General features: G+C 41.5%; 2 protein-coding genes and 1 pseudogene across 9 annotated transcripts in view; 2 read left to right on the top strand and 1 right to left on the bottom strand.

The window, feature by feature from the left end:
* Positions 1-6,386, bottom strand: part of LOC131236981 (vacuolar protein sorting-associated protein 26A) — a 106,834-nt gene extending 100,448 nt beyond the window's left edge. For 2 of the 8 annotated variants that reach the window (XM_058234573.1, XM_058234578.1), the window contains exons 1-2: positions 6,235-6,386; positions 5,186-5,288 (exon numbers count right to left, since the gene is read on the bottom strand). The gene's annotated coding sequence lies outside the window, so the exon portion shown is untranslated. Of the gene's footprint in view, positions 1-3,847; positions 3,867-5,185; positions 5,289-5,966; positions 6,202-6,234 lie in introns of those variants that run through there. The other 6 variants (XM_058234575.1, XM_058234579.1, XM_058234574.1 and 3 more) reach the window with 5 other exon arrangements.
* A 10,092-nt stretch (positions 6,387-16,478) lies between these two features.
* On the top strand, positions 16,479-19,811 carry LOC131236980 (pentatricopeptide repeat-containing protein At2g13600-like). The gene has a single exon (XM_058234572.1). The coding sequence runs from the start codon at positions 16,612-16,614 to the stop codon at positions 19,321-19,323; it is 2,712 nt and encodes a 903-aa protein (XP_058090555.1). The 5' UTR covers positions 16,479-16,611; the 3' UTR covers positions 19,324-19,811.
* A 4,012-nt stretch (positions 19,812-23,823) lies between these two features.
* On the top strand, positions 23,824-24,773 carry LOC131224994 (probable aquaporin PIP1-5; annotated as a pseudogene).
* The last annotated feature ends 1,231 nt before the right edge of the window (positions 24,774-26,004 follow it).

The following is a 26,004-nucleotide window of genomic DNA, read 5'->3' as shown; positions in this document are numbered from 1 at the left end:
ATCAGCTATCTGACACACTGCCTCTCATAGTCAAACCCATGAAGCCAACCACAACTATATCAGACGCCTAATGCCCAGCGGCTAACAGAAAGGTCAAAACATCAAATCAAAAGTCTTAAACAACAATTACACATTTTGTCCCAAAAAAAAAAAAATTGGCGACTCCACTAGGGACTTCAACCCAAAATGTTCAATTGCGCTTGGGATTTGGGTACTTCACGGGTTCTGATAAATTGAAGTGAGGAATTCTGCACGTGCCCTGATGCAAAAAGGAACATTGCTTTCCTAAGGAAGTTGTTCAAGTGCTTCCCCCTCTGTTTGTAAATAAATGTGAATGCTTTACACATCGTGCACCAAGAATAACTTAGTGGGATTTTTAGTACCCCTTTGATGCCAAAAATGGCAACTCCTAATGGGGACATTCCTCCCTTCATCTTTAAGGTTCAACCAAAGCGGAATGAGTTACATTGTCAGATTGTCTTTTATACTTCTAAGAAGCAATGTTTTAAATATCGTTATCACGTAATGTATCGCACCCTTGGGATACGGATATATATTGGTTATCGCAAGGGATATATCAGTTGTATCGCGTAATGTATCGATGTTGTTGGGAAACGTGGGAACATTGGGAAATTGATCGAATTTTTCAATGAAACTTCAGGGATTGTTGAAAAAGACATCAATACACACTTAGAAATCAAAACATTACAAAAAAAAAGTACACATAATAAGGGTTTCCTTTGTATGAGGTCCTAATATTCAAAGTCTATTCATATAATTTATAAACGTAAGAAGACATATGGAAACACAAGAAATACATTCAAAAGCAAAAGAAGAATGACTAGATCAGGTTACATACATGTTTAATTTTGTGTTTGGATACAAAGATTGTAACTGATTTGCGAGAAATTGAGAAATTTTGATTTTCTTAATTTTCCGCAACTTGACCCATGTCCGTCAAATCTCGAAATCAAAGTTTCAAATCCATGATTTTGAATGGAAAACATGAAGAATCATAGATTTGTAACCATTTGACACTGGTTTAACATGATTTACAATAAAAACATGGATCAAAAATTGAAAATGCTCACTGGATCAAATATGTGAGATATATCGACACTACCTGTGCATTTCGTATCGCACGGGTGGGATACAAGATATATCGGCTAATATCGTCAATATTTAAAACACTGCCAAGAAGACATCGTCATTATTATTGAATCTACAAGAGACAGCATCCAACTTCCCTGCAACAATGGCATTCACTTCACAAGAGGTCTTCCTATTTTTCCTCCCCACTAGAGGATTCACAGTCATTGTGCCACATGGCCTAACCATACCAACTGCCACTTCAGCACAAGCTAAGGCCACCACAACGGCTAAGGCCTGCTTAACGGCCAAGGCCGTTCTTAGAATCGTGCAACCACAACAGCACATACTATAGCCAAGGAGGCCACAATGGCTAAGGTCTCCACTCCATCCAAGGTTGTGTCCCAGGCTGGTGCCATCACAACGGCACAACCTACCATCAAGGCGGCATCTCTAGCCAAGACTACCTCAACAATCAAGGCCCCTACCCAGGCTACCTTCACATCAATGATCAAGCATGTCTCCTCCTACGAACTGACAACCCGGGTCAAGAGCCACGTAACAACCAGAGCTCCGGCCTCTGCTGCCGCACAAAGGGATTCACCTTTGGGCCTCATTCGCTCCAACAACCATGACCCCCATAGCCTTCGTCGGGCCCATCTCAACCTCTTCCAGACCGCAATCCATTGCATGCCCCCGCTGCATCCACCAGCACCTTAAGCGGATCTACTTCCACCCCCACTCGCCTACCAATACATCCTTAACTATGCACCTCATGCACCGAGGGCCCCGTCACAAGGGGATTGGTATGTGCCCTTCCTGATAAGGCACCCTTGTCGATCCCCCAACAGTTGGCCATCTAGCCACGGTTATTGCTGTTGGCACAACAATTTCCTCCCATCTCCTCTGGGAACTCTTTTACATCCACTCTGCGTAATTCCTCGAATGCTCAATCGCCTAAGTCGAGCCGTGCGACTTCCTCCTCTTGGCAATCTTCACCTATGTTGGCTCATACCGTTAGCCCACCAATTGATCCTTTCTCTCATATGTAGACTGCCTCTATCATGATGGCCGGAGCACAAGGATTAGATCCTCCACAAGAGGACCAAATGGTCCGCATCCTCTAAGAAAATGCGAACATGCAAACAAAGCTAGATGAAATGATGGCATTCATCACTGCCACAAGGGCACGGTTCAATGTCTTCACATCAACAGCTCAAGCGCCCCCACCAACATTGGAGGTGCCAGTCCTTAATGAGCAGGTTCTGCTTAGCGGGAGCTTCGCGTCACAACAACGACTTTTGACCATTGGGACCTATGTTCAGCCACCACTATTGACCCCAGCTCAGGCCAACTTCCAGAGATTATCCATCAAGAACAACAAAGAGAGGCACACACCAAGTTCATCTTCAGAACGCCATACCCAACAAAACTTGACAATTTCGCCTTCCCTGCTGGCTTTACAATCGGACTTTTAAAAGCTCAACAGCATTAGGTCGCCGCAAGAGCACCTATTCCACTTTCTAATATCGATGGGCAATTAGTCTATTGTACCACAATATTGCCTGCTACTCTTTAGTGTTCTCTCATAGGAGAGGCCTTCAACTGGTACGCCAGTCTAGCCCCAGGATCTCTACACACTTGGAACCATCATCCACCCATCACTAGCATGTGAGCCCCCATGGTGTTGTCAAGTCAACTATTCATGTACCCCAGAACCAACACAACCTTCTTAATTCTAAACACTCTGAAGATGAAATACCAAAGACTCAAAACACATCCTACGCCATGAGACAGGACACTTGCTCCGGTTTTTACCTTTTAATAAAAGGCTTTCCCCAGGGATGTAACTAGTCAGACACAGCTCAGAATGTAACAACTCTCGGATGTTAATTAAGACCACTCAGCCTAACTTTCTTTTGGGTGCACAATGCGTGAGTATTCATGTTTATTTGCAAGCAAGGCTCAAAATACTCAACCACTCCTCAAGGACAGCAACAATTCCTTAATGTAGTCAAGAGACTTTGGATCTCCTCACAACAATTTATCCCTTTCTCACGACTCACTAGATAATCAACTATTTGACACCATTGCCTCTCATGGTCAAACCCATGACACCAACCATAGCTATATGAGATGCCTAATGCCCAACAGCCAATGGAAAGGTCAGAAAGAACACCCAATCACAAGTCTTAAACAAAAATTACACATTTTTCCCAAACAATAGGTTATAGGCTATTTGGGTAATGGACTGGACTGTCAGTGGTGAAAACAAGATAACTCTAGGTTGATTAACAGAAAACGCAGATTTGTATTAGGATATATATGAAACAAACAGGGAAATTTGTAGCTAGGATCTCACAGAAAACACAGATTTGTACTAGGATATATATATGAAACAAACAGGGAAATTTGTAGCCAGGATTTCATAGGCTAATCTATTTCAACCAACTCAATTGTGTCTGACAATTTAGTCACTATGAATCACAAATCAGATTCAACAAAAAGAGTCTAAACCAGAAATAGAGAAGATTTGTTTAAAATAAATCCTCATATCAATCTGCAGATTCAGATTAATCTACCGATCAGAAACCAATAGCTTTGATTGAATAGAATCTAATAGAACTTGTGGAATCATGTCTGAACATATTCAAACAAGAGCAAGAATTCGTATGGTAGTGATTATACAGAGAAACATGGAGAAAATAGAAGTATAAAAAACTAGAAATAGTAGATACTCCTCTGGGATGTGACTCACCCAAAGATTAGAAGAAATGTATCACACCCTTCTCGTGCTGAGATATTAGACATTCATGCATATGCAAATTCAAAACTCTGAAGTTTTCATATGAAAAGTCTTATTGAGAATAATAACAAGCAACCCTAAAGTTTAACATATAAAAGGTATTTATAAGCAACCAAATCCCATGCCCCATGAGATGCCGTACTCCCAATATTACATAAATACCCCTCCCAACGAAACTAACACTAAAACACTCAATAACTCTCAAACTACCAATCCAAATCAAAAAATAAAAATGAATCCGGTGCGCGTATCCCAAGGCCTGCCAGATGAGACCAATGTTGCCCATGTGATAACTTGGTCAAAGGTCAACAGTCAAATGGTTGAGTTTGACCAAAAGGTCAAAGTTGTCAACTGTCTAAAAATTTTAGATTTCTTTAGCTCTCTAGATTTGCAAGTGATGCTTTCTCCTAGCATACACTTTCCAGCCCATAGTTGCATCACTTCCTTAATAATAACAGCCATAGGGTTGACTTTGACCAGAAAATTGAAGTTGTCGAATGATCCAAATTAGTGATATTTCTTTAGATATCTAGATTTGCAAGTGATGCTTTCTCCTAGTATACACTCTCCAGCCCGTAGTTGCATCATTTAATAATATTTCTTGCCATGTTTTCAAGAAAATGGGGGGTCTTGCACAATTGTGGCGTGTGCGTTTGGGGCCCCTACAAGAGGTTTTGCAGCTTTTGTTAGTAATTTACCTCTAAGAAATCCAGGGATCAACAGTCTTTGTTTTCTTGCTTCATCAAACGTTGATTTCGTTTTGTGGCCAAGCATGTTGTCCTACACTCCCGTGAGAAGTAGGCCACTTTTTCACAGTCATTTGAAAGGAGAAACTCATGTCATGTGAAGAGAAGGTTCGGAAAAAGGAACAACGTAGAAAACTATGGAAAGTTTCCGATATCAAGGATTCAAGTAAGAAGCAAACGACCAATGTTGATAGAGCATAGTTGTTCATGATAACTTGCAACATGCATTGATATCCATGATGGTATGCCCTTCGAGACTCTGTTGGGATGGTCAAGTGCTTGAAAAAAAATACTCTCTCACTTGCCCCTTGGCGTTACCACCGTTTTTTTAACAAGATAACAAGACCTTTATTAAAAGAGATTTATTTATAGGTAAGCTGGACTCAAACCAAAGAGCTCAATGTTGAAACACGCCCTGTCTACCATTGAGCTGCTGGCTCAAACCCTGTTAAATTAGCAAGAAAATTCTACTGACCGTATATTAGTTGGTAGCCAATAAATACAAATGTATGATAAATAGCAGTAATATTTCACAGCATTATACCTAGAAAATCCGTACAGCATCCAGTGAGCATATCCAAACCTGAAGGTTGAAGAACTTTCATGGCCTTTTAAGATGGACCATCAAAAGTGAGGAAGCATATCACCTGTGTTAAAACAAGTCAAAAAATGAAAAATAAACCAACGCTTACAAGCAGAAGATAGCAAGTGTAAGCATTTATATGCAAGTTAAAAATAAAAATAAAAATAAAAGACAAAAACCGAATATCTGACCAATAAAGAACAGAAAAACATTGAAAGTATGAACGCATATATCCCTGAAATGCCCCTTGAACGCCAAAGGACAGCATTTCTTGAATGGAAGTCCGTTATTACCAGACTGCCTTATTCCTGTGGAATCACCCCAACATGGGGACCCAGATTCCCATGAGACGATCCATCAAAGATAAATTCCCACGATTGGACACCAAAAGGCCAATTGTGATCGAAATCAGTAGCAGAGATCACCCATATGTTCAGGTCTACTTACTGCCCTTTGAGTTCAGCAACTCTTGATTTTTATTTTTATTTTATTTTTATTTTTTGGCCACCTTAGTCATAACGGTAACAAAAACCTTAATTCCGGTATGCACCATAATCCATCACAAAAACCAAACACCCAATTGCAGTCTAATGCGCTTCTAGTCGGACTATAAACAATAATGACAGCAATTTGGAAGGCTTCTCCTTAATTACTAACATGCTTGGGGCCGTCCCTATTTTTTTAATTTCCACTTTATCGACTAAATTATTGCAAGTCATTTCAATTGAGCATCCAAACGCACCCCAATTCTCTTTGGATATCAAATGTCATGTTGCAACCTCCGTAATCAGAATTTTCCAATGATTAGCAATCGCAGGGATTCAATCAGCGATAGAAATTCAAAATGCAGAACGGAACTGCAACTAGAGTAGAAAATCGAATCTGAAGATCTGTTCAGCCCCGAATCGAGGTAGACATGCAAGAGATCTGCATCGATTTGCAGAGCTTGAAACGGAGAATGGGAGATCGATGTGAAGGGAGAGGAGATCGGATAGAGGGAGAGAACGTACCTGTCTGAAAACCATAGAAATGGAGGGCAGTCTCATAGATTCAAGAGACCGTCAGAAGGAGCTGTCCTTCTGCAGACTGTGGGAGACCCCGCGCGTGTGATGCGCACGAGGCTTTGGTGTTGGAGACGACGGATTTCTACGGCGGTACGCGCGAGGAGATACTGAAGAGGTGAATCGCAGCACACGTGCCAAACTACGGAAGACGTACATGCAATGATCGATTCGATCCAGCCGTTTAAATTCACTGGGACATCACTCAGGCAATCCAGTAAGGAGGGCCACAACAACATGCCCCACACGGTACGTGGACCAGATATCTTACACATGTGACTCGTAGGCACGTGAGTGTATATCGGTCTCATGACTCCCCTCGCGGGAGCCGCTGTAGCAATTTAATTCACATGGGCCGGCATGCTAGATGCACGTGTGACAATCTGGCACACGTGTAAGGGACATGGTCATCCTCGGGTTGCGCGTGTATTTTTAGCATGCCCTTTCTTCTGTGTCAGACTCTTCCACTAATCAGAAGCGGAGCATACTTGTACGATAGGGACTTAGAATGAATGATTGGGCAAAGAGGGAAACGGATTGGCTACTCCCCCTGACACCAGCCCCGGAGCTGGTGGTCGGTGCTCTGTGGGCCCATCATAATGTATTTGTTTCATCCATTCCGTCCATCTATTTCTCTAGATCAATTTATGGTAATACACAAAAAATGAGATATATCCCAATCTGAAGTAGACCACATTACAGGAAACAGTGTTGAATGAACTTTGACCGTTAAAAACTTTTTGGGGGCCATAAAAGTATTGGATCAAGTTGATCTTTGTTTTATCCCTTCATCTGGGTCTTTATGACCTAATCAACGGATTGGATGTCAAATAAACAGTACAGCAGGCCTTAGGAGGATTTAAATGATGGATATCCAATCACTATTTTTTTCCTGTGGTGTGATCCACTTGAGATTTATAACCCTCTCATTTTTGGGATAAAGATATAAAATGATATTTAAAAATGGATGAACGGAATGGATGAAACAAATACATCATGGTGGGGACCACAGAGCACCGACCACCAGCTCCGGGGCCGATGTCAGGGGGAGTAGCCAATCCGTTTCCGGCAAAGCTGACCTGCGGACCATACTCGGGAGCGGATTAGGTACTGTTACCCGGGTAACCCAGACCGTGTGGGACCCACCTTGATGATTTTTTTTTATATCCACGCCGTCCATTCATTTTTTTCAGCTAATTTTATGACGTACCCCCAAAAATTAAGCAGATTTAAATCTCAGGTGGACCACACCACTGGAAAAAGTGGTGAATAACCATTAAAAACTTTTTGTGGGCCACATCTGATCTTTATATTTTCCCTTCATCCAGGTCTGCTTGACCTTATCAGCAGGTTGGATGGAAAATAAATATTACTGTGGGCCCTAGTAAGTTTTTAATGGTGGTCATTCAATCACCATTCTTTCCTGCGGTATGGTCCATCTAAAATTTAGATTTGCTTAATTTTTGGGACCGTTCTCTAAAATGGGCTGAAAAAACGGATGGACGGTGTGGATAGACAGCATATCATCAAGGTGGGCCATGATAAGTTTAACACCTATTAAGATCCGCTCCCAACATACTCACCTTTACCTGTGGGCCGGTGGCGTAAGACAGGCCATACTCCTTACTCGAGTTCCAGGGGCCGGGGCGGCGCATAGACGGCCTACTCGTATGCTGCCAAATGGCTAGTCTGGCTCAGATGCGACTTTCTTGTCTGCCTGCCGGGAGCGGATTAGGTGCGGCCCCGGCCTCACCAAGACAGTGCGGCCTTTACTGTAGGGCCTACCTTGATGTATGTCTTCTGTATCCACACCCTTCATGTGTTTTTTCATATCATTTTAAGGGCATGAACTCAAAATTTAAGTAGATCTAAATCTTAGGTGGACCATATTATAGGAAAGAGTGGTGAATGAACTCTCTACCATTAAAAACTTCTTATGGCCCACCATAAGGTTTTGGGAATGTTATTTTCCATCTAATCTGTTGATAAAACCTGTTGATAAAGTCATGTGAAACTGGATGAATGATAAAACAAATATCAGCTTGATCCGAAACTTATGTGGCCCACTAATGGTCTATCACCATTATTTCCTATGATATGGTCCACCTGGGAATAAGATCTACTTCATTATTTTGGCTAATGGTCTAAGCTGATCCAGAAAAATGAATGGACCACATGGATATAAAATACATATATAAAGGTCGCCCTATGGTAAGGGCCGCACGGTTCTGGGTAAGGCTGGGCCGCACCTAATCTGCTATCCTCCGTGCTGCCCTTCTGGGCCAGGCTACGAAGTCCACTAGGATGTCCTTAAAATATCTACTCTTCCATCAGTTTGACCAGCTGTCGTTAACACGTGGGCGCAAATATCCGGAAAGGGATTGGCTACTCCCCCTGCCACCAGCCCCGGGGCTGGTGGTCGGTGCTCTGTGGGCCCCACCATGATTTATGTGTTTCATCGATTCCGTTCATCCATTTTTAAAGATAATTTTAGTTTTGAGTATAAAAAATGAGAGGGATATAAATCTCAGGTGGACCACACCATAGGAAAACAATAGTATTTGGATATCCACCATTAAAATCCTCCTAAGGCCCAATGTACTGTTTATTTGACATCCAATCTGTTGATTAGGTCATACAAGCCCAGATGAAGGGAAGAAAACAAAGATCAGCTTGAGACAAAACTTTTATGGCCCCTAAAAAGTTTTTAATGGTCGAAGCTCATTAAAAACTGTTTACTTTAATGTGGTCAAATTAAGATTGGGATTTACCTCAAATTTTTTTCTCATATATTAAAATTATCTAGAAAAATAGATGGACGGAATGGATGAAACACATACATCATGGTGGGGCCCAAAGATCACCGACCACCAGCCATTGGCTGGTGGCAGGGGGAGTAGCCAATCCGTTTCCCAAATATCCTGGGGTAGTTTTTAATAGTGACCGTTCAATCACCAATATTTCCTATGGTGTGGTCCACTTTAAGACTTGGATCTACCTGATTTTTTAGGCCCGTGTCTTAACATGAGGTGGAAAAACTGGATGTATATCCATCAGGGCGGGACACATGAAAACTTTTCCAGCGCGGGGTGGGTGCCGGTGGTGTCAGAATTCGAGTCCCCCAGTCAACCTGACTCGGATTCCATTGGTATTGGTCGATATTGGTGTTGCCCTCAGTTCAGTTGGGTAACTGGTGTGACCGAGGGCCTGGTAGCTTGTGTGACCAAGGGGTTAGATTGGTTGTACATGTGCACGTCTGATCACGCGGCACTAAATATTAGGCCCGAGAACCTCAAGAGCTAGCTCCAAACCGATTATGGCCAATCAACATCTTTGTTTATGGCCCACCTTGTCAATCTTGAGGTGTTAGACGGCCTAGATCAAACCACCTTTTATTCTAAACAGCTCTTAAGGTGATGGCCTGGAGTGAGATAGGATTTGACACCCAATACTAATATGCCATTTAGATAAACCAGATCTCTCGTTCTCTTGACTACGATCATCATATAGAATGATCCAAGTCTAGGACCACATCATAGTTGGCTAGAATGTCGATTTGACCTCTTAGTCTTCGTAATCTTCTGGATCGTTACTAGTTCTCTGAATATATCTGGAGAAATATCTCATTTTGAAAGGATTGTGAGGGACAACCTCCTATATGAGATCATATCCAATTATGAGATAGGATTTGCTGGACGAGTCTTTTATAGACGTGCTAGACATGTTGCCTCATTTAATGGGCAATTTAATTGTGGTCACGTGGCACGTGAAGATTTATCCCCTTAAAGGGCCTGATAAGAGTCAATACCATCATTTTAATAACAGAAAACGTAGCGCCAAAGGAAGATCAAAAGTAAATCTCTTTGGGTGCATGCAAGTATGAATTATGCATACACCAAATATGTGGTGTCTTTACATGACGTCTTCCTATTGGTCTACGTAAAAATAGGTGTAAACAATGCCCCCACGTCCCTTCATATCGAGAGGTGTGATAAGACGTTTGATACCCGAGTTTTCGACAGCCGTTCGATTTCTCAAAAAGTGTCAACGCGGGGTTCATGTTCGACCGTCGTATGAGTTAATGCAATCATTGGAATTCTCTCAGCACGATTGTCGGATTCAATGCGGATGCGAATCGCAATAGCTAGTTTTTCTTTTATATAGTTATGTTTCCATAGCAATTGTCTTCCTATTTCTCCTTCGATCGGCTTTTGATCTTTGCATTACTATCCAATTTGATGGCCTCTTCTACCAGAACCTTATTATCTGAGCTTGATTATGTTATTATGGAAATTCCTGCTTCAGAGGTTATCAATCTTGTTATCGACAACCCGGCCGACTTAATTCTTCCAGACATCCTTACTTATTACGATGATGGACCACTAGACCAATATTTTCTTGGTCCAACCTTTTCTCCCACTCCTACCAATGACTTTTCTTCTCTCTTTTCCTTCTTCCCATTGTATTTGAAGGATGAACTTCTTCTGCGAGCTTCTTTTTTGAATTGGTCGCAATGGAGTCTTTTCGGGTCTCGTCACCGTTCATGGCCTTCCCCTACTTTAGACTGGATTTCTTGGCTAGATCGTGTAAAATATGCCTTTGGAGAACGATGGCAGACTATCGGGATATTCAGTTGTATCCATCTCTCTCCACTCGAGGTGACCATGGATCCTCATCTTCTGGTGACAGCCATGTGATTCTGGGGGTTCTTCCACCAATTGCTTCCGCTTACCTCGAAGATTTATGAACCCAACCGTATTATATATTTGTGCATTCACCAGCTTCCCACCCTTTATGTGACTTTGTAAAACCATCCAATATTCGATCGCCTTCTTCTTTTAACAATCAACGGGCCAATGTTGCTTATAGTGCCTTCATTCAGGGAGAATTTGGTGCAAGGCTCTATTACACATTAGGAGCATTGTTCCTTCTTGTTAATGTAGTTATGTCATTTTATATTATGTGTTCTAGCTGGACAGATAACTAACGAATATAGTGCATTGCTTAAGTCGCTAGCCGTTGGCAGACATATGCCTCTTACTCTTGTTTTATCTCATCTTCACCGCACTCTTCATCATCTCGTGACTAAGAACCTTCATCACTATGGAAGGCCTTTGTGACTCCTTCAATTATGGCTTTGTGAGTACTTTTCTTCACTTAGTTTTTTTTAAAAAAAATATTCTGAGCCACCTTCTCAGTCCCCAACTTATGATACTCGCCAACTAACATACTATTGGTTAAGAGAACAGTCATTTGGGAATTTCCTTCGCTTTTTTCAAATTGACCTAAAAAAATTTCCAGATGAATCTTTCCTTCCTTTCACTAAAGTGATTTATGGTCCAAACATGGTTCATATGTTTTCGATGTGGTCCTTTTAATTATGAGATCTTGTAATTGATTCGTCAATTATGGCCTTGTTTCCTGATCTCATGGGATCTTCCATACAGTGGCACATTTCCAATCAACAATCTCAACCCTAAGACAAGCATTGAGTTTTATCCAGCTACTTTATGTACACGGCAATTTGGTTTGACTCAAGGAATTCCTCTCCCCCTTTTTGTACTTCGATGAACACTCACCCACTCTCGAGGATATTCCTCAATAGCTAGGAAGAGCTTTGCTTTATTAAGAAAGAGTTCGAAGAAACGGCCAACAGTTTTACCTTCCCAAATTCTTTAGTGCTTCATTCATGTGGAGTGCTCGAATTCCAAGCTTGGTGGGAATCGTACTAAGACACTTAGTACTCTTCTTTCCAGATTGTTGACCTATAAAATCTTTTATTGGTCAGGATACAAATTCCTCCAACCATAGAGATGATCACCTCCACATGTTGTGGAGCTACCAACTTGCTTACAAACCTCATGACCAAGGCCAAGTCTGCTTATAATGTCATCGTAGTAGCCCAAGCATTTGCGGGAGTACATCCTTCTCCAGGTGATCTTGCTATTGAGTCTCAACATTCTCACAGGTGACTTCAAAATAGCCATTGACTGATGATCGAGCTGAAAATACATCACAAGAAAATGTTGATAAGAAAAGGTAGAAACAGCCCATGATCAAAGATCCTTTTAGAAAATAATTGATGGAATCTAGCAGTCCTTCTCCTAGAGTCAAGATTCAAGAACTTATCAAATTAATTTTCTGCTGCTCAACAAGTTACTTGAGTTATCCTTCATTCTGAAAGTCTACCCAGCCCTTCTTTCCCAAAGGGAAAGTCTAAGCTTTGTGTAAACTCTTCATTATTTTTTCAAACATGTCTTTTGTGATAAAAATTTTTTATTATTATTCTCAAAAGCCAAAAAGAGAAAAGATATATTCCTTTCGTTTGAAACATCAACGGCCCATCCAAGTTCTCTTCCTTCTGTTCTGACATATTTTTATGATGGCGAGATTATAGTGACTATCTAAGGTACGAATGCCTTGGTCCTCGGAGGAAATGCTTCCATTACAAGATCATCAACTTATTCTTCAACTGACCAAGGAAGGAGATTGGGGACCAATGACTCTTTCCCCGTGGATCGTATTTTAGTAGAATCTTCTCCTCCGAAGAGAGTTCCAGAGAGTAGTACTCTTTGCTCTTAGGGGATACTAAGCAAGAGGGCCTTCTAGATGGCGCTCTTCCAATGACCACTGAAGGTCTCTCCGATGCACCTCTTATTGCCTCGAGTAGATATGGGGACAGAACATGCGCTCCTCCATCCCCATCCTCCTATCAGGCGGCAGGTGGGGATTTTCGCGCTTGAGTCTTTCAATTGATTAGAGGATGTAATCGCTGCTTGTAAAGCTCTAGATGTTATCCTGGCTCGTTAGAATGCTAAGGGATTGAACGTTTTATTGAGCATTTCTTTTTGTTTAAATATTCTCGATCATATTGCCTCGAAAAATCTTACCCATATCGTAGACATTTTCGGTGTGCTGCAATCAACACTTGGTGATAATGAGGAATGAGGGCCAAAACTAGTTCTTGTTAAGGAGATACTTTCGACTTTATATGGTTTTAAGATCGCTAGGGATCATCTTGATATTGTTGTTTTTGTGCACCTTATTTGTCAATCATATAAGTCATTATGTTAGAGAGTCAGTCGAGCCCTTGAAAGTTGAAGACCGAAGACACGAGTGAAGGTGGAGGATCAATGAGTAAAGAACGGGTATATGAGGTGCCTTGATGACCCTAAACCCTGACTCAAAACAACCTAAACATTTAGATGATCTTAACTCTAATAGGTAATTCCTTTATCGATCATCCATTAGCCTTAGGAGCCTCATTTGAACATATTTAAATTAGCTTTAGAGGTCCCGAATTGCTAAAAAAACTACACAAATTCAATAACCTTTGGTCCCACCTTCGGTTCGACTGAAATCGGTGAAAACAGGTTAACATGTTTTAACAAAAATTAGGTAATTTGACTACAATCGAATGCCATATTCAGTCCAATCGAAGACCACATTTAATGCGATTGAAAGTGCCAAAATTTATCCAATGACTTTTCTGTCTAATTACATATGACCAAAGCCCTATTCAGTGCGACCGAAGACTAGTTATTTCTACCTATTTTTTTACCGTTAAAACTCAATCCATTTATATGGAACATTCAGTCTTTGGGCATTTGAGGGATTGTTGGTGCAATAAAATGCTAAATGATTCCAGGTTAATATCCCGCATCCTAGACATCTAATCTCATGAGTTTCAAGTTATTTTTATTGAGATTTTTACTCTAATGAGGATTTCAACCTTCACCTTAAAGATGATATTAAACTCTACCACTTGCTAGAGATTAGACACTAAGCTTATAGTTAAATGCTTGTCTAAATCCTCTAAAAGACCCTTTTAGCTAAATCACTTAGGATTTCAACTCTCCATTAGTTGTATGGATTCACCCAACCTCCCATCACTTTGGTCACCAAAACAAAGTATTGCATGCAAGGCGTTTGATCTTGGAGATGAAGCATTGACAATGCATCGACATCAATAATCGAGGAAGCAATTAAGGAGCGGATTCAAGCTTTGGAGAGCTGTGAAGAAGTGACTCAAAATCGACGCATCAAAAGGGTCCCAATCCTACAAATAAGTTATCGAATTGTAAGAGTTTGCACACTCTGTGTAGGATTGAGTGTAGAGTTTATAACCCAAATTCACGTAGGTCATCGTGTAGGACCATATTGCTACCGACACGGGTGAGTACGTGTGTAACTCCTTGTGTAGGCCATTGACATAGGTGTGTACGTAGGTAAGTTCCTGAGTAGGCCACTAACATGGGTGTGAACGTGGTAAGTCCTTGCATAGACCACCGACACGAGTGTGTACGTGGTAAGTCCTTGTGTAGTCCACCGACATGGGTGTGTATATGGTAAGTCCTTGCATAGGCCACCAACACAGATGAGTACATGGGTAAGTCCTTAAGTAGGCCTCCCACAGGAGTGTACGCTTGTAAATGTTAGATGTGAACCTAATTTAAAACCTCTGATAGTGAAATCTGGTATACTCATGGGTTAAATGCATCCGCCGAGAGTAGAGTAGAGAAACCGAACAACTATACATGCTTGTATTTGTGATTGTCATTTAATAACTTGTTTTTATTATACTTGCGTGGTTGATTGATGAATTATATATATACATGATTAGATGAATGCTAGGAGTTGATAGTTAACATATCTCACATACATGCTTACTATCTTGTATTCTTGTTTATAGACTAGTTACCTCATTAGCATATATATTGTAGTTTATGTGATTGGACCCACTATTGGCTTGGAAGCCTTAATGTTAAATTGTTTTACTTAGTTTAATTTATATATTAGTTTAAGTAAGCAAATGTGGATTTAATTGGCTAAAATTTTAGTTGGTCCTTTCAACTCTCCATGACATACCTTTCATTCCGTAGCCTGCCAAACTTTCGCGCAATCTAAGTCCCAGATTAGGTGAGACCTAGCCTTACCCAAGACAGTGCGGTCTTTATTATGGGGCCCACCTTAATATATTTATTCTGTATCCACTTTGTACATCCATTTTTCCATATTATTTTAGGGCATGATCCCAAAAATGATGAAGATTCAATAATCAAGTAGCCCATAATCTAGAAAACTGTGGTGATTGTACATCTTACCATTAAAAAAATTCTTAAGTAGTAGATTAATGTTTTTGTAGCGTTTATTTTCCATCCAATTTGTTGATAAGGTCACATAAGCTTGGATGAGGGGAGAAAAACAAATATTAACTTGATCCAAAACTTTTGTGGCTCATTAATGGTCAATCATTACTGTTTCCTATGTTATGGTCAACTTGATATTAGAATCTATTATATTTCTTGACTAATACCCTAAAATGACCTGAAAAAAATAGATGAATGGAGTAGGTACAGAATACACACATCAAGGTGGCCCACGTTAAGGGTGGCCCCACGTTAAGGGACGCACCGTCGGTGAGGCCAGGGTCTCACTTCATAATCACTCCCAGCGCTGTGGAATGCGGACGTGGTTTGGCTATGACCATAAAGGCGGAATGCATTGTACCCTGCCCGTCTCTTCGCCATGAACACGTAGTTAGGTAGGCGGTCTTGCCGTAAATTCATTCTCTCGTATCATTTCAAGGTATGTGGACAAAAATAGTCAGATCCCACGCTCGAGTGAACCACACTTAGTCGCATTCCGCGTGCACTGACCCAACCAGAGCCAGATAACTGGTGTCAAAACTCTTTGGGCCCACCATGATGTGTGTGTTTTATCCACACCCAGCTCAATTTATGTATTTTCTTGAAAACGTGGTAGATCCAAAATTACCATGGACTACACCGTGGGAAAACAGTATTGATTGAACTTCCACCATTACAAACTCCTGCAGTAATGTTTATCTGCCATCCAACTTGTTAATAAGGTGACACAGCCCTGGATGATAATGAGAAAACACGACTATTAGCCCTCGGGAAGTTTTCAACTGTAAGAATTCAATTCCTGTGGTTCCCTGTGGTATGGTTCACCGGAGATTCGGATCTGCTTAATTTTTAGGCCCATGCCCTAAAATGAGCTGAAAAATGGATGGATGGCATGGATGAAACAACGTATATCATGGTGGGGCCCGCAGAGCTTTGACACAGCTATCTGGCTGGTGTTGGGCTCACTGGCCAAACCGCGTCCCAGCGTGGTCCACCAGACGTACGGCCCAGTCTCTCCACTGCAACACCTCAAATTATAGTAGTCCGGCGGAGTACAGAGACATGGCCCTATTCTATTAGTAAAAACCAGCCTTCCCCTCGCTCCCGCCAAATACAAACCACAGGGCGACACAAATTCAAATGAAATCTCTCTCCTTCAAATCTGAGATCTTCTTGAATGGTCAGGATTTCATGGCCACGCTCAAAATCCATCTCTCTCTCCTCCTGCCCAGAAAATCTCCTCACAGAAGCCATGAATTCTCTCTACTCCGATGCTTCCAAGAAAAAATCCTACATGGATCTCTCTCAAACACTCTCCGAAGCAATGACCGCCTGCGGACGCCTCCGATCAATATCCGTCGCCCGAAAAATCCATGCCCATCTCATCTCCATTGGCCTCGACTCATCTATCTTCTTACAGAATCACCTCTTGAACATGTACTCGAATTGCGGGTCGATTGATGATGCCCGCTGCATGTTTTACAGTATAAAGAATCCAAATGTCTTTTCCTGGAATACCTTGATTACGGGGTGTTCAAATTTGGGGCAAGTAGAGGAAGCACGGCGAATGTTTGATGAAATGCCTGAAAGAGACTCTGTTTCGTGGAATACAATGATGACGGCATATTTCCGGGAGGGGCGGTGCAAGGAAGCTGTGAAGGTTTTTGTTTCAATGATACGGAGTGCTAAGTGTGAACCAGATCTGTTTACATTGGGTTGTGTCATGAAGGCTTGTGGTAGCCTTCGTACTCTTGACTTGGGCCTTCAGTTGCATGGTTTCTCGTTGAAGTTTGATTTTGGGAGGGACCCATTTGTCAGAACTTCTGTTCTTGATATGTATGTTAAATGTGAAGCAATGGATTTAGCTAGTCGAGAGTTTGACTGTATTGACAACCCAAGCTTGTTCTGTTGGAATAGTATGATCATGGGTTCTTCGAAATCATTGGGCGTGGGCCATGTGCTTGAACTGTTTAATCGAATGCCTGAACGGGATGCTGTTTCTTGGAACACGGTGATCTCGATCTTGTCACAACATGGTTATGGGACCCAAGCTCTTTACATGTTCATAGAGATGCAGAACCAAGGATTCAAACCGAATTCCATGACCTATGCTAGTGCTCTCAGCGCATGCTCAAGTGTTTCCGATCTTGAATGGGGCAAGCATCTACACGCTCATATAGTTAGATCTGAATTGAGCATTGATGTCTTCACGGGCAGTGCTCTGATTGATATGTATGCAAAATGTGGCCGCATAGAACCCGCGAAGCAAATGTTTGATAGCTTACCCGATCGCAATGTGGTGTCATGGACTTCCATAATAGGGGGATTTGTGCAGTCTGGGTTCGAGGAAGAAGCTTTGGTGCTGTTCAATCAAATGAGACAAGAACCGATTGCTCCAGACCAGTTCACTCTTGCTACAGTTCTAGGAGCATGTTCGAGTATAAAGAATTTGAGTATTGGGTTTCAGTTCCATGCCTATACAATCAAGATTGGATATGATTCATCTGTTCCTGTGACTAATGCTCTTGTTACCATGTATGCAAAGTGCAATAGTGTTTGGATCGCCGATGCTGTCTTTCAGACAATGCCCATGAGAGACATAATTTCATGGACGGCAATGATAACAGCGTTCTCTCAGATGGGTGATGTGGAAAATGCCCGTGAATATTTTAACAAGATGCCCGAACGGAATGTCGTCACTTGGAACTCAATGTTAGCTGCATACATACAGCATGGGCATGCAGAAGAGGGTCTCAAAATGTACATTTTGATGCTAAGAGAACAAAGCGTGAAGCCAGACTGGATTACATTCGCGACGTTACTAAGTGCATGTTCTTATTCAGCAGCATTGAGACTTGGCAAACAAATCGTCGCTCAGACCACAAAAAGCGGGCTTGATTTCAATGTCTCTGTAGCAAATGGTATTGTTACCATGTACTCGAAATGCGGACGGATTCAAGAAGCACGTGAGATCTTCGATGCGATTCTTGACAAGGATTTGGTTTCTTGGAACTCCATGATCACCGGGTATGCTCAAAACGGCCAAGGAAAGGAAGCAATTGAGGTCTTTGAGTACATGTTACAAGCAGGCCCAAAACCTGATCATATAAGTTATGTCGCTGTCCTATCAGGCTGTAGCCATTCAGGTCTTGTGTCTGAAGGGCAGTTCTACTTCAATTCCATGACTACAGATCATGACATTTCTCCAGGGCCCACGCATTTTGCTTGCATGGTGGATCTTCTTGGTCGGGCAGGCTTACTAGAACAGGCTAAAGCAATGATAGACGAGATGCCTATCGAACCAAGTGCTGGTGTCTGGGGAGCATTGCTTGGTGCCTGTCGAATTCATGGCAACACAGATCTCGCAGAGTGTGCAGTGAAGCATCTGTTCAAGTTGGATCAGAAGGATTCCGGAAGTTATGTTCTACTAGCCAATATATATGCAGATGCAGGCAAATCAAATGATGTAGCAGAGGTGAGGAAACTGATGAGAGACAGAGGAGTCCGTAAAAACCCAGGTTGCAGCTGGATTGAGGTTGATAACAGGATACATGTGTTTACTGCCGATGATATGGCCCACCCACGAATTGCCAATATTCTACAGATGTTGGACGAGGTAATTGAGAAGATTGGAGATAAGGGGTATGTGAATGAAACTAATTCCAGATCTCGAAGCTATCACAGCGAGAAGCTGGCAGTTGCTTTTGGCTTGATTAGCTTGCCTGCTTGGGCACCTATTCATGTCATGAAGAACCTTCGTGTCTGTGGCGATTGCCATGCAGTCATAAAACTGACATCCCTTGTTACTGCAAGGGAGTTAATAGTGAGGGATGCCAACCGTTTCCATCATTTTAGAGATGGGTTTTGCTCTTGTGGGGATTACTGGTGAAGAGAAATGCTATTTCAACATGTGCTTAATGAAGTTTTGTGAAGTGCCATCCCCACTGTTCAAGCGGTAAACGTGTATGGTGAACACAACCATTGATCTGGTGGGGCCATAACCATTACCCAAAATCATAGGGATTGGACGTCTGACCAACCAATTTGTTCGAGTTTTGCCCTTTGGCTGTGGACCTTTCTCCTTTTCAGTTAACCATCCATCCATTTTTCAGGCTGTTGATCAAATGGTTGCCATAGAACATTCACTTTGCTCTTTAGGCCATGGCCCATCCACGTGGCCACCCATACGCAATTGCACATCTTCATGTTTCGGTCTGTCTTCATGAAACTCCATGAGGCACGCACATTATCATTGCATTCATCTGCTGGTTTTTTTTTTTTCATCTGCCGATAATTGGATCGCTGACAGTATTCTGATGATTAAGAAAACAGTTCAGCTTGCAAGGTATGAAAAATAGAAAAGTTTTAAAGTTCTTATCCAATGCATTATTTGTTGATCTGGAGATTTCAAAATCCTCAAAACTGAGCAGTTCTTAGAATTTATAGTCTGTAATGTTTGTCTCGTTATCTCCAAAACAGTTATTACTTGCATCAGCCTACACTATCTTCAATGTAACCACAAGAACGAACAATTTGAAACTTTTCTTGAAATTGATTAATCTCTACCATATATAACGCAAGTAGCATTTGGCTAAGTGTACCCCTGCAATTAGTCGTGGGGAGAGGCATTAAGTAGTAGTTTTGAGTTTGTCTTTTGAGTTCATGTATGCGAGTAGCCCACTTCCACTTCTCTTGCTCTCTGGGTGTGGCCCTCACAGAAAGCGTATTATCAGGGAAACCATACAACGAAGGCTCTTTGGGGCCCACAATGATGACACTGCACATCTATTGTACCAGCTCATATTAGGGCGTCAATAAAAAACTGAAGCAGATTTGAAGCTTGAGTGGGGATGGATCATCCACCTTTGGAGGACGCCTCTGGACTTCTCTCCTTTTCTCTCTTCCTGTTGCCTGCACCTGTGTCCCAAACCCTTTACCTGAATGTGTCCGTTTTTCTCCCCTACTCTCTCCATGTGCATTGCATTGCATGTGGCATTCCCCTTGTTTGATTAACAAGTTCATAGCTATTGCTTGACTTCTAGCTTCTTTCCAATCATGTGGTCATGTGAAATGGAGTACTACCTATACTACACATATGGCATGTGTATCTGAATAGCTCATTGATCATAAGGCTCAATAAATGAGGCATAGATCAACAATCGTGGTGATTGAACAACCTGACCATGTAAAAATGATGCAAAAAAAAAGAAGAGAGGCCCAAATTTTCGTATTTTTATACACATTTTTGAATGGCTAGGATAGTATGATACCTGAAGCTTTTGGCCTATGACCCATTTACCACTGTACTTGGTGACTGAACGGTCCATATCATAATTTTATAAACTACATAATGGATTGTGATGACATCTTTTGGGTATGTTTGGTTGTTTGTGGCTCCCAAGGTTGACAAGATGCACTAGCATGCTTATCTCAACCATGTTTTGGAGTAGAAAATGAGCTAAAATGCTAGCATGCCTAATGTAGTTTTTGTGTTTTCATGTGGCCCCAAACACCAAGTGCAGTAAGTTGATTTTCAATGCCCTGCAACCACAATTTGGCAATACAGCCGCATGTTGTCTTGGACTCTTAGTTGAACGTGCTCCTGTGATTTTGCTGTACTCGAGCAATTTTGAAGCCATTTGGTACCTTGAAAGGAATTACCCAGTAGTGTTAGACAACTGCAGATGTGCTGCAATTGCTACAGCCATGGTGTTTTATGTGTTGTCTTGTCAAAATATCAAGCTGAGAAGCTTTTTCAATGTTAGTTTTCACGATGAGAGAATGAGAAGGAAGAAAGGAGAGAAAATAGAAGTTTTGAAGAAGAAAATGATAGAATTGACCTCTCTCACACCCATCATCATCATCATTTAAGCCTCGTCCCAATTAATTGGGTCCGGCTACAGGAATCCTGTTCCGCCATTCCACTCTATCAAGGGCCTGGCCTTAAGTTAGACCATAGGTCATCAAGCGTTTTCTTACTACCTCCATCCACATTCTTTTCGGCCTTCCCCTTGCTCTTTTAGAGCCTTCAACTTGTACCAACTCACTCCTTGTAACTAGTGCAATTCTTAGTCTCAGTTGCACATGACCAAACCATCTAAGGGCCCGTTTGCTAAAACTTATTTTCAGCGCTTATCACTGAAATGAGTTATTTTAAGTGATTTTCCCAGATTTAGATTATTTGGCAAATTCAAAAAATTAACTGCTTGTCACTGAAAAGAGTTAGTTTTTAAAGCTTTTCAGTCAACCTTGAATGTGGTAAGTGATTTTGGTTAAAATCTTTTGTCACTTTGAGTGAAATATCCTTAAAACTTTTCTAAGTGACAACTTTGCCCTTTTCAAAAGAGGGGTATCTTACGCCTCTCACTCTCCCCATCTTCTCCCAAGGTTTTGCTCCAACGTCTCTCTCTCCCTATCTTCTCCAAATCCCTCAAATCGGCTCAATGACCTAGGATTTTGATCCCGTTTCTTTCTCTCTCTCTCTCTCTCTCTCTCTCTCTCTCTCTCTCTCTCTTTGATTCTTTCATTCATTTAAGAAAAAATGAATTCTCGATTTTGGAGATTTGCCATATCATCATCATCATCATCATCATTATCTTCTTTTGATCTTGGATTTCTTGGGTTAGGGTTTTGAGAATCTTCATTTTTCTTTGCATTGCTTGAAAAGAAGAAGAAGATGATGATTTCAGGGGACATCCAAACATGCCTAGAATACAATTTTTAGTAATGAGTACTAGAAAAGTCTTTAGTGTTTCTAATGGTTGTGGAAAGTACATAATTGGTATCCTCCATAATTCAATGCAACATCAACAAACCTTCAAATTCCTCCAAGTTTGTTTGAAACCCGGCCTCTTGATCATCAACTTGCAAGATTGCTGCATTGATATTTGTCCAGTGCTTTGACTCTCAATACTTACACGGATGCCTGGCCAGAGGATTTTCCATTCCTATAGCTATCAAGTTGATGGCTGTCCACCCTCCCATTTTCACCAAACTTCATGGAGGGGCTGTCACCACTATTGACAACTAAATCTTTGGTTAGCACAACATTTCTCTTTGAGTTATCAAAACCCAATGAATTGAGCATCTCAAGGGGTTCAGTTGTGCATGAAACATCCCTGAATCATCATCAAACAAAATAGAAGAATAAAATGGAAAGCTTAGGAGTAGAAGAGTTGGCAGATAATTTATTTGAGTTTGGATCTGTATACGGCGTCCCTGCCCTCACCTTCATGTACTCGGGTTTTTCTTTCAATAAATCAATGGTTCTAGATTTAGAAGCAAACACCATATGCTTTTCAGTAGAGTATACCAGTCAATGTCATTGAATTGGTGGCTTCCAATTTCAATGAGATGTAAAGCACCCAGAAAACCTGATTGGTTCAATTATCATTTAGACCTGTCTATCACATGGATCCTGTTAAAAGTCTGTGTAATTCCAATTAAATTTTGTAATCAAATAAAGATAACCCAAGAATTCTAATTACTTTTTTTTATTCCATGATGGTGATCTTCTCTTCAAACTGATTGCAGATGTATTCATCGTCTATCTTGACATAAGAACCATGACAAGAGGTATTTGATTTGTAGCGTGACTCTTTCAGTGCCTGATATTGGGTTGTCTGCTTTCTTATGCATACAAAAACTTGGTCGGGTCCATATGATGGACAGTTCTAAATGATAATTGAACTAAATGCACCCTAAGTAACTGATTAATTTGCCTCTAATGAAATTGATTGATGTTGGCTTCCAGTCAAGAATCTTTGGGGCTACTTGTATGAAAGTGAAATATCTAAAAGCAGGAGGATTTGAAAGTGAAGAGTTTTTGGGGCTTCTTGTAGCATTCTCAAAATTCGAAATTAATCACTATTGTAAGAAACAGATATGATATTAACTGCAGATGGACCATATACGGTAAGGAGTTTTGGATGTATATGATTTTTGAAGGCATGGTCTATCGACTGTGGGGTTCATCAGTTAGAAGGTGAGGATCACTGAACAGGGGACCCACTATTCTTACAAACTGAAAACTTAAGTCCTCTTAATTCTAATGACATTAGAGATTTGATTCTTTTACTTCTTTATAAAACAATTATCATTATCATTATTATTAGGTTTGGAATGTGTCATTTGGAATATTTGAACAATGGCATAGGTGGCCTTGCTTGTCTGATCATGCAATTGTTTGAAGGAGAGGATGCTTCTTGGTGTGTTCTTAGATATGGCTGGATGGATGGTTTGATTCCTTTTTCCAGTTTATTTGAACAACGGCACGGGTGGGACCATGCAATTGTTTGAAGGAGAGGATGCTTCTTGGTGTGTTCTTAGATATGGCTGGATGGATGGTTTGATTCCTTTTTCCAGTTTATTTGAACAACGGCACGGGTGGGACCGTGGGATTAAATTTTTTCTCTCTTATCAAACATGAGATTTTGGAAGGAAAGGAGGGAGATGTGAAGCTGGGAGCAAACAAGTTCTCACAGAGGCAGCCCATAGGGACAGCAGCACACAGCCAAGACAAGGATTACAAGGAACTGCCACCAGCACCCTTGTTTGAGCCTGATGATCTCAAATCATGGTCATTTTAGAAGGCTTGGATTGCAGAGTTCATGGCTACCTTCTTATTCCTCCACATCACTATCCTCACTGTCCTGGGTGCAAAAGGTCACCTAGCATGTGTGCCACTGTGGGAATTCAGGGGATTGCATGGGCCTTTGGTGGCACGATATTTGCCTTAGTCTACTTTGCGGCTGGGATTTCAGGTGGACACATAAACCCATCTGTGACCTTTGGGCTGCTGCTGGCCAGGAAACTGTCCTGACAACTGTTGTTTTCTATATGGTGATGCAGTGCTTGGGGGCAATCTATGGAAGTGGTGTGGTTAAAGGGTTCCAAAAGGGCTTTTACCAGATATTGGGTGGGAGAGTAATGCAAAGGCATTTTCATACCGGGCTCGAGTGGGGTGGCCTGTGAGATGCAGGGCACACTCGGGATGGGCGGCCCATGTGAGGTGGAACCCATGTGATGTGGGGCTCGCGAGGGGGGTTCGACTGAGGACCTAATCCATAAGACGTGGAGCCTGAGCTATGAGATAAGAGGATTGATTGGCCATGCCTTTTCAATTCGAGCTTTGAGATCAAGTGGTTAATTGTCATACCTCAGATAGCCAATGTTGTGAACCATGGCTACACCCTGGGTGATGGTTTGGGTGCTGAGGTTGTAGGCACCTTTTGTGCTTGTCTACTTAGTCTTCTCTTCTCTGCCACTGATGCCAAGAGATATGACAGAAATTCTCATGTGCCTATCCTTGCACCTCATGCACTTGCCCACCTCTCCTAAATTGGGTTTTCTGACGTATGTTCTTGGTCTCTCTCTCTTTCCTTATTGTTGTCTTTTTGGATGGATGATGTGTGATGTTGATGTTGATGTTGATGATTTGTGTAAATCAAGAAGGTTAGGCTGTCTAGTTTGCTGCCAGCTTGGAAAAAAAATTCTCGGTTAAAAATAAAACATTGAATGAAGAAAACTTCTTCCAAGCACAACATCTCCCATCCGATGAATGAGTTCCCCCGTTGATTGCATGATATACATATACAATGGAAACGAAAACATCCGCTATTGAAACCTTTCTAGAGCTGATCATGATGTATATCTGCCATCCAAACTGTTCATAGGATTATTAACACTCAGATAAACTGTAGTCACAAATATCATCCTGATACAAAACTTCTGTCACCCCAGTCTTTCAATCCACACTGTTTCTTGTGGTATGGCCCACGCGAATTTTGGATCTGGATGATTTTTAGATTAATTTCCTATTGCGGTCTTTTAAAACAGATGAACGGAGTGGATTCTTCACAGACATCCCTGTGAACCACACAGTGCCGCAGGCACAGAAATATCTCTGTGCCCGCGGTCACAGGCAATCCGCTCTGATGGAGAAATTTACGACTGTACGACCCCTTTATGGCCCGTTTAGGAGACTAAGCCCACCTCATTTTCCCTTGCGAGAATACGCCCCAGCTGTAGGGATGGCTTGCCAAAGGTCCAAAATGCCCCTGCTTGTTCCGTCAAGCGGATCGGTGGTGCTCGAAGACGAGCGCTGACACTCCTCGAACTCCCAAGTTGTACGAACGGTTCAAAAGATATCAAAGTTACATGGGCCCCACAGTTACGTATTTATTATATCCACAACGTTCATCCATATTTCGAGATCATTTGGGAGCATTATATAAAAAAAATCATATCCAAAGATCAACTGGACCACACCACAAAGAGCAACGGGAAAATTGATTTTCACCGTTAAAAATTTTGTAAGGCCCACCATAACATTTATTTTCCATCCAATCTATTCATAAGGTCACAAAAGCCTGGTTGAAGAGGGAAAAAAAAAATTCATAATGATCCAAAACTTCTGTGACGCCTAAAAGGTTTTCAATGGTAGACGTTCAATCCTCCACAGCCTTTTACAGTGTGGTCCACTTGATAGCTAGATCTGTCTCATTTTTCATCACAAGCCTTAATACAAGTTTGTCCAATATATGGACGGTTTGAATATAATACATACCTC

Source organism: Magnolia sinica, chromosome 2, assembly GCF_029962835.1.
Source record: "Magnolia sinica isolate HGM2019 chromosome 2, MsV1, whole genome shotgun sequence".
NCBI lineage: Eukaryota > Viridiplantae > Streptophyta > Magnoliopsida > Magnoliales > Magnoliaceae > Magnolia > Magnolia sinica.
Note: the sequence above shows the minus strand (reverse complement) of the source record. Positions and strands in the feature narration are given on the sequence as shown.

What these genes read in the sequence shown, in the direction of transcription:
- LOC131236980 (XM_058234572.1), top strand. Translation starts at nt 16,612, where the DNA reads ATGGTCAGGATTTCATGGCCACGCTCAAAATCCATCTCTCTCTCCTCC.